Raw genomic sequence first — 9626 nt, 5'->3', positions numbered from 1 at the left:
TTAATTCCCCAGGTCAACGGTGAATATAAATAAGAGCATGACCTCTGAAATGGCATTAATTTGGCAAATGCTTTTTGCTTCAGCCCTTGAAAGAAATGCATCCTTCGATGATAATTGACTCGATCCTGAAAGCTGTGAACTGGTTTGGCAAGGAGGCGCCAAAACTGATTTGACCTCAATTCTTGAATCAAAAAGCCTATAGGAATAGAATAAATAGAAAACCACAATGAAAAATAAGCAACATAATTAAATAACAAAATCTTTAAACACAGAAGCAACAACATCAACAAAAGACCTCTCACTGAACTCTTCTATTTCCAACACAAGTTCGTCGATCATTAGTTTTGAAGCTTTCAAAGAATTACTCATTGAGGTTGGATATGATCCTGCATTTGTGACAAAGAAAAAGAGCACGCATCATTTAATAAGCATCAGAGTTCACAAATTTCACATTAAGCCTACCCTGCCCTTCTTTGATTCTGGCATGTGTCAAAAGGATAACAATGGGCCTAGCATCTTCAAAGTCATTCAAGTAAGCTAAGAACTGCAAACAATAATTTTCCCAAAGAGTGCAAGATAGCACTTGGTCACTATCAGAAACAAACAACAATAAATGTATCAGTATATCATCTTATAATGTTCACAAAATACAAATAACAATTACACTGATTTAAAAACGTCAAATTGTAGAACATAACCTCAAGTCCTTGATTTTGAAAACAACCCTGGTATTTTTTTAGGAGACATGTCGGAACACCACTTCATCAACCACACCAATAATATCTGAAGGAAGCAAAAACCAAAGATATGTCATTCTTAAAGGCATACATTTGCCGATCAAAATAAATGCGCAAATTGCAGGTGGACCTACCAACCAACAGGCCAGTTTGAAAATCACCAGCAATGACATTAGAAAAATCATCAAATTTAAATTTCCTAAAAGGAAGGGAATCCAAATCGGATTGCCTAACAATAGTAACTCCAGTAAAAGCTAATTTATATGGATGATTACAGACTCTGAATTGACCATCATTCTTTAGCACTTTAAAATTATGCATGACATAAGTAGAACTTTCCTTCAAATTAGCCTTCCAAGACTTTAGCTGATCTTGTTTACAAACAACATGGATTTCATCTCCCTATAACATACAAACCACATGAATAACTGGTTGAATGGTCAATAATATAGCAATGAAAAGAGTTGGCAAAACCATACATCAGAATCAACAATAACCATTTCAACCTGTTCGGACTTGCTGGGGATCCCAATGAACCAAAGATTAGTGATCCTTACAGCAAGTTTCAGAGTTTCTTTTGATCCATCAATCGACTTAATCTTATCAGGAGCACGTGCCATAACTCTGCATAAATTTGGTTGCTCCTAAATCTATGGTGTAGTCAATGGAAAAACCTGAACAACAATGAGCAACAAAAAATTTAAAGCATGGTCATCTCAACAAACATTAACAGACATCCAGGCGTGTTGCTGGAAAAAAAAATATCTTACTCCTATCACAGCCAAATGCAACACGTGACAAAACACAAGCTGAAATACAAATGGAACCCACCAAAGTCAGCAAAGAAATAAAAAAACAAACTTGAAAAACCAGCCGAATGAATAAAACACACAGGGAAAGCCAAACTGAAAAAAGTAGCTGATGAATCAATCTTAACTCTGACAACAACCTGAAGGAGTCAAAAGCAAGCATGCATAAACATACAACAACTTTGCTGCAAAACTATTACCTTCACTTCCCGCAACCAAATCATACAACAGGGGAAAGCCAAACTGGAAAACAAAACAAACTCAGTCAAAAACAAACCACGAAAGTTACCAACAAACCAAAAATAAAAATCGACAATTACACAAAAAAGGCAGAAAAATAGATGCGATCGCCGCAAAAACAACCATGCAGAACATACAAAAAAACTCACAGATTAAAATGCAGGATCAACCAAAAGGCAACAAACTTTGTAAACCCAAAAGCGACAAAAACTGTGATAATAAAGAAGAAGATAAAAGTCACACATGAATATCAGCTAGGACAAATTAAAGCTCTGTTGTGCCAACAAACAGGAGTAGAGGAAAAACAACCATGCACAAATATCCAACACTATCATTGGAAAAGGATTATCTTACTCTTGACAAAACGGAAACTGAAAGACAAACCGCAGTCAGCAAAGTCAACAAAGATGCAAAAACAAATTCGGAAAACAGCCGAAAAAAGGCACACTCAACAATAACAGAACATGAATCAACCTTAAGCAAATAACAACGTTGCTGCAAAAGTATTACCTTCACTTCACCCAACCAAATAGAACAAAACAGCAAACCCAATAGAACCGGAAAAGGAAGTAAAAGGAAGCAAACCGGAAAAGGAAGTAAAATGAAGCAATAAGAACCACGCGAAAACCACAATCACATAATGATACAAAACAGCAACCCAAAACCATAATAACTGGAAAGCTTTAATCATAAAACCACATGGCTCAACAAAAGAGTGACAAACTCACCACAACAAGCAGGTGACACAAAACAAAGCAACAGGTAGCACAAAACCAAGGCAAAGCTGGAGGGGCATAAAATGACCAAAAAGCCAATAAAATGGACAGCTGTCAAGCTTTCAGGCATGGGCACAATAGTAATTTTCCTGGCCTTCTCTTTTAATATATAGTATATAGATTTTTCTTTCATATTACCTAGTAATAATGGAATTTTTTTTATCTAGATTATAGGAAAATAGTGGGATGTAACTAAACCTTATATTCTCATGTATTTCTTTTGAAATATGTTTATATATGCATCTTGTTCTTCAATGTTAGTGTTTTCTTCTACTCTTAATGCTTGTCATGGTTTGTATTGGGAAATGCTTCCATAGCTTGATTTTGGGATATTGTGATTGAAAAATACTCTTTTTATCTTGAATCATAGTAGAATGCCCAATAAACCTCAGAGCGATGAATAGGATGAGGGTTATTAGTTATCTTTGGATCATTAAGCTTAAAGCAAGTTCCTTTGTGAAACATACAAGAGATTGACATTTAATGAAGGAACTTAGGTTCTTTTCTCCTAAGGAATAAGGGATTAGAAAATCGTTTTTGAAAAATGATTGATATTAACGTTGAATCTCAAGTTGGGTATTATGCTTTATTGTAAAGAGAGTTTGGTTAGGTGAAATCTAAACCCGACAACCATTGTCATTTGATTTTCGTTTTGTTTTATTGTGTTTTTATCTAAAAAACCCAAAAATAGTTTCAATATCTCATTTTGGCTTATTTTATCCTTGATATTGAATGCTACTTTCATATTTCTATTATTTTGTTTGTTAGTTTAGATAGTAAATATTTGTGACAGTTGCTATATATTGTGTAAGTCCTCGTGAGAATGATATCTCTTACTTATCGAATACTGCTTGATGACTTGGTACACTTGCCAATGAGTCAAAAAAAATTTTGAACCACAAAATCGTATCAAATCAAACAATAACCAGCTCCAATGTAAAAACCTCCTATCCATTTGGCCAAACACATGCCAAATTTTGATTTACTCTTCACCAAAGATACACTTGGTATTAAATCCCAATTTGTAATCAAATAAGGTTCAACCAATTGATTTTCCAGCAGAGCATGTTTTGCTTACATACCCAATACTATATTTATGTATAATCCAAAATTCACCTACAACAACATTCTTTTTCCCCAAAATAATGTTCCATGCACATAAAGTGAATTTCTTAACCCTTCTTTGCCATCACAGGACCACCCACATCCATAACCCCATCCTTTTATACCACACCATGTAATTATTATAGTTTGAAGGATATCACAATAAACCAAGTCTCACATTGCCTAGAATAGCTTTGGCTTAAGTGCTTACTATTTTGTGATATGGGCTTTCAAAGTGGCTAGCAAGAGATGAAAGTCTCGTGCACATGAGCTTAAGCCAAGTGGGCTTGTTGTAGTGCAATTCCACTTATTTGCCCGATCATGCAAATTTTTTAATGACGGGGTGCGAAAGGCAAAAAGAAAGAATGTGTCTTCCAAAAAGGAAAACATGTGGGAGTCGTCACCAACGTTTATTCGAGGAAAAACATTGGAAAAAACCAAAAGAAAGAGGTCTGTGAATTTTTCAAAATAAGGGTTCAGGAGTTGTTTACGCATGGGGAAGGTATTAGTACCCTACACGCCCATCACAAGGGACAACAACCTTTAACCAAGTATGTAAAACATGACTTTAAAATTACATATTTTTCCTTTTTATATTTGTTTATTTTTGGGGTTGACAAAAGGGGTGCCCTTGCTCCTATGTATCCTCGTGTGCGATGAAGAATTCAGACCTACTTAGTTCTTTAAAAATGAGAAAGTTTGTGTGTTGAATTGGTTTTATGCTTTTGATAGATTCATTTTTATTAACAAACGAAAAAAAGGTCATTAAGGCGTTGGACCTTGAAACGACCTCAAGTGACTTTTTGATGGAGAGAGATTCAGTTATGGTTTGGTTTTATTTTGTTTTTGTTTATTAACTTTCAATCTCTTTGAAGACAACTTTACAACACTAGTGATCGGTTAAGATTAAACTTTACAAAAAAATGGAAATTACCGATGATAGATGGAGAAGATGAATGTGCACATGATAACAAGGGGAACCCCTAAGGGTACATAGATTACGTTCAATCCTTAAAAATAAAACTAAAAGACTATCGCACGAAGAACACAAAACAAGAAATGATGTAGGGAATGATTACGGTCACGATTCGATAGCCCCTCGGCTTCGTTTCCTCTTCTTTCTTTCTTTCTTTCTTCTTTTTATCTCTCAATTCTCTCAATTCCTCAAGTGTTGAACCTTCCAACCCCCTTAAAACCCCCCCGCATCATGGCTATTTAAAGAGAAAAAGCCATTTTGGGGTGGTCGAAGCTCGCCCAGGCGAGCTGAACCTTAACCCTGAAGTAATGAGCTCGCCCAGGCGAGCTAGTTGCTTAGCCATGAAGCCATTTCATGGCCCAGGTGAGCCAAATGCTAGCCTGGGCGAGCTGGGGTCTAGGAAAATCCATAAAAAGACCCTTTTGCCCCCTTCTTTGGTATCCTTTTGTATTCTTGATCAAAACACCGAGTGATCCCTTGCTTTGTGTGGTAACTAGTGTCGAACACCGTAATTTGACTAGCGAGAATAACAATATCAGTGAATGATAGTCCCCGGATGACATTAGGGTTTGACAGTTGCTCCTCTTTACTTATCTTTTATTGAAAATGAAAGGGTAAGTAAAGATAAGGACACTAATTTCCTTTGAGCAATCCTGTTATTCGATCGGGCACCCAGAAAAAACTAAGGAAGTGAAACCTGCAATAAAACAAACTGACATCGACATGGAAGTATCGAAAGTATCAAGCAAAAGTCGTCGTAGTCTTGTACAATAAAGTTAGACACATTGACGTCTTTGGAAATGTAAAAGACTGAAGATATTGAAGTCTTGGTAAATGTAAAGACTGAAGACATTGAAGTCTTTGTAAATGTAAAAGACAGAAGACATTGAAGTTTTTGCAAATGTAAAGACTGATGACATTGAAGTCTTGTAAACGTAAAAGATAAGAGACATTGAAGTCTTTGAAATGTAAAAGACATAATACATTGAAGTCTTTGAAATGTAAAAGATAGAAGACGTTGAAGTCTTTGAAGATGTAAAGACTGAAGACATCGAAGTCTTTGTAAATGTAAAAGACAAAAGACATTGAAGTCTTTGAAATGTAAAAGACAGAAGACATTGAAGTCTTGTAAATGTAAAAGTCTGAAGACACTGAAGTCTTTGAAATGTAAAAGACAGAAGACATTGAAGTCTTGTAAATGTAAAAGTCTGAAGACATTGAAGTCTTTAGAAATATAAAAGAAAAAAGACATTGAAGTCTTGTAAAATGTAAAGACATAAGACATTGAAGTCTTTGGAATGTAAAAGACAGAAAACATCGAAGTCATTGAAAACTTCACTAAAATGCGAACATGCTTGGTAAAGAAATCAAACCCCCAAACCGATCAGAACAACACACATTTTTTTCCCTCAAAAATAAAGCGACGAATGAGGAATAAAAGCACAAAGATGGAATTTCTCATAACCAAAAATGAGATTGAGACGTTTTGCATTTCGTTTCTAAAGAAGTATTAGAAGAAACACGGGATCCAATCAAAATAGAGGAAAACCGCTCAATGGTGTATAAAACTTCACATGGGCAAGTGTTTCATCTCAATTCCAAATCACAGATATGTCATAAATTGATTTTACAAGTCATTTCCCATCAAATCAAGGATAATGCGCATAATCATCATGGATCAATAGGTCTTTTTAAGGTTGGATTTGTAGGAACTTTTGGCTTGGGTTGCTTTGGTCTATCTTTTTTTTGGTGTGAATGGAAGAGTGGGCATAAAAATTTGGCTAGTAACTTAAATGGGCGACCATTTCCTATCCCCTCTTGTTTTGACCAAGTTGTTATTTCTCTTCCTTTTTACTCCTTGCAACAACTCCGTACATGGTTCAGATACTTGTTTATTCCAAAGAACTCGTTTTTTTCCTTTCATTTTGCTTTTTGCTCTTTCCCATCTTTGATTGATTTTTTTCTTTTTCTTCTCTTTTTTTCTTTCTTTTTTCCCTTTTTTTTCTTTTTGATGAATATTTAAATTCCTTCAAAAATCCACGACTAGCCGAAAAAATGATAGAAATCTCTCTTGAAAACACCTCTACTCTCCTATCCTAGGGTAAGGTAGGAAACTTTCATCCTAGGTTAGGATTATGATAAAACAATTAAGTGTCTAGCTCAAAGGGCTTGCAAATGGAAAAAATAATATATATTGGGACGGCTGTTTGGCCAATGGCTTTGAAAGAAAGAACACCCATATCACTTCCATGAATCATATGTTATGACAATTTGAAATCATGCAAAACCAATCATAGAACATATCCATGCAGACACTCAATATAAAATTTTTTGTCACACACAGTCACTAAAGCTTAGGGCCTATTTCCAAATTCAGATCAAATCAATGTTTCCACAATTGTTCTTTTATCAAGTCCATGCGAAAACATCTTTGTCCATTTTGGTATTCAGGAAAGTCCTTCATTATTTTCATCCTCAAGATACACATTCTTTTCCCTTTTCAAAAAAAAAAAAACCCTTTTGTTGTGTATTGATCTACAAAATTTCCAAAGAGTACTGGTGGTTGTTCCTTTTAAAAGCACGTAAGTTTTAGAAAAAAGGTTTGAATCCTGGACAAAGTTATAATCCAAGACTACACCATAAAAAATAAAGTGCGCACGAAAATAAAAACAATCCATGTGTAAGTTTTTCCCTTTTTTTCCAACAATCACCACAACAAAATACTAAAAAAATCATCACATAAAAATAACATAAAAAATACTAAAAACAATAAATAAGATAAAGACAAGTTCACAAATTTAGAAGATCATGGTTGGGGAGCTCAGTTTCCTCCAATGAAGAAATCAAGCAAATTTGCCATGTCTCCATCCTCCTCAACTCCACCTTCGTCCTCTTGGGAGGCTCCTTGAGCACCCGTAGGACGTGCCTGCTCCTAAAAATTGGGCCTATCCCCAGGCCATGCGACAGTGGCTCTGAACTGCTTGGGAGTAAGCCACTGATAATAGTTGAGGTCCTGGCGATGCTGGTGTAGTGTATATTGATAAAAGTTGTCACTCAACTGCATCTAGCCCTTATGGTGGGCTGCCTGTTGGTTAGCCACATGCTGCATGTATGCATGCATCTAGAGCTCCATCCTCTACATGTGAGCTGAGATAGACTCTAGAGATGGTGCCTGATATGGAGGCGGTGGTGGTGTGTCTGCGGCCGGCTGCTGCTGGTGGTCTTGCCCTGGCTGCTGTGCCTGCCTTGGCATGCAATATTTCTCAATGAAGGACTTGGTAATGGGAGGTCGGATGAGCTTTGTTGGTGCGACCGATATCTCGTAGAATTGGCAAAGACCCGTGATCAATGCCATAAATCCCAGTGCCCTATTGGACTTTTATGGATTCACGAGGTGTCTCGGAGGTGCAATACCTATAAACTGGTGGATGACATCCAAGATAAGCTGCGCCACATGAACACTGATCTGGGTCATGATGCGATAGACCAGCTAACATTTAGGTAGCAGGAGATCAGAGTTATGGTCACTGGGAAGGTAGTTACTGAATAGTGTAGAAGCAAGCTTCATGATGATGAATCAAGTTGATTCAAGTAGTTTTAATGATGACAAAAATAATGACAAAAAGCCCAAAGAATGATTTCAAGATTGAGTCAACAAGTTCAAGATCAAGTTTAATTTCAAGTTTCATGAGAAGAAATCAAGAAGATTCAAGAATCAAGAGAAGTTTGATTTCAAGATTCAAGAGAAGATGAATTCAATATTCAAGAGAAGAAATCAAGAAGACTTCACAAGAGAAGTATTGAAAAGATTTTCCAGAAAACAAACATAGCACAATTTTGTTTTTCAAAAGAGTTTTTCTCAAAATTTTCTAAGTTACCAGAGTTATTACTCTCTAGTAATCGATTACCAGTTTCCTGTAATCGATTACCAGTAACAAAGTTTGATTTCAAAAGTTTTTAACTGAATTTGCAACGTTCCAATTGATTTCAAAATGGTGTAATCGATTACAAGATATTGGTAATCGATTACTAGTGTATCTGAACGTTGAAATTTAAAATCAATTGTGAAGAGTCACATCCTTTCATAAAATGCTTTATGTAATCAATTACATGGTTTTGGTAATTGATTACCAGTGACAAGTTTTGAATAAAAATCAAAAGATGTAACTCTTCCAATGGTTTTAAGGTTTTTCTAAAGGTTACAACTCTTCCAATGGTTTTCTTGACCAGACATGAAAAGTCTATAAAAGCAAGACCTTGACTTGCATTTTTAACAATTTTTTCATATATTCTTTTACAACCTTTGAATCTCTTTGAACATCTTTTTGAACTTCTTCTCCTTTTTCCTTTGCCAAAAGCTTTTTGAGTTTTCTGGTTTCCAAACTTTGTTTTTTCGCAGAAAACAAAAGTGTGCTATTCATCTTTTTCATTCTCTTCTCCCTTTGCCAAAAAGAATTCGCCAAGGACTAACCGCCTGAATTCTTTTTGTGTCTCTCTTCTCCCTTTTCTAAAAGAACGAAGGACTAACCGCCTGAATTCTTTTGTGTCTCCCTTCTCCCTTTTCAAAGAATTCAAAATGACAAAGTCTGAGAATTCTTTTGATTCTTCCCTTTCCCTTAAACACAAGATTTCAAAGGACTAACCGCCTGAGATATCTTTTGTTTCCCCATCACAAAGTTTCAAAGGACTAACCGCCTGAGAACTTTGTCTTAACACATTGGAGGGTACATCCTTTGTGGTACAAGTAGAGGGTACATCTACTTGGGTTGTTGTAATTGAGAACAAGAGAGGGTACACCTCTTGTGGATCAGTTCAAGTGGAGGGTTCATCCTCTTGGTTGTTCAAAGAGAACAAGGGAGGGTACACCCCTTGTGGATCTTTGCTTGTAAAGGATTTTACAAGGTTGAAAGAAATCTCAAGGACCGCAGGTCGCTTGGGGACTGGATGTAGGCACGGGTTGTTGCCGACACAGTATAAAACTCTC

General features: G+C 36.0%; 1 protein-coding gene across 1 annotated transcript; it reads right to left on the bottom strand.

The window, feature by feature from the left end:
- Positions 1 to 1357, bottom strand: LOC102670142 (uncharacterized). The gene is made up of 6 exons (XM_006598372.1): positions 1217 to 1357; positions 872 to 1139; positions 746 to 783; positions 463 to 544; positions 296 to 386; positions 1 to 196 (listed from the first exon to the last, which is right to left on the bottom strand). Exons 1-6 carry the CDS (start codon positions 1355 to 1357, stop codon positions 1 to 3), a joined length of 816 nt encoding a protein of 271 aa, XP_006598435.1.
- Between the last annotated feature and the right edge of the window lie 8269 nt (positions 1358 to 9626).

This window comes from Glycine max, chromosome 15, assembly GCF_000004515.6.
Source record: "Glycine max cultivar Williams 82 chromosome 15, Glycine_max_v4.0, whole genome shotgun sequence".
Taxonomy (NCBI): domain Eukaryota; kingdom Viridiplantae; phylum Streptophyta; class Magnoliopsida; order Fabales; family Fabaceae; genus Glycine; species Glycine max.
The sequence above is the reverse complement of the archived record's forward strand: the minus strand, read 5'-3'. Positions and strand labels throughout refer to the sequence as shown.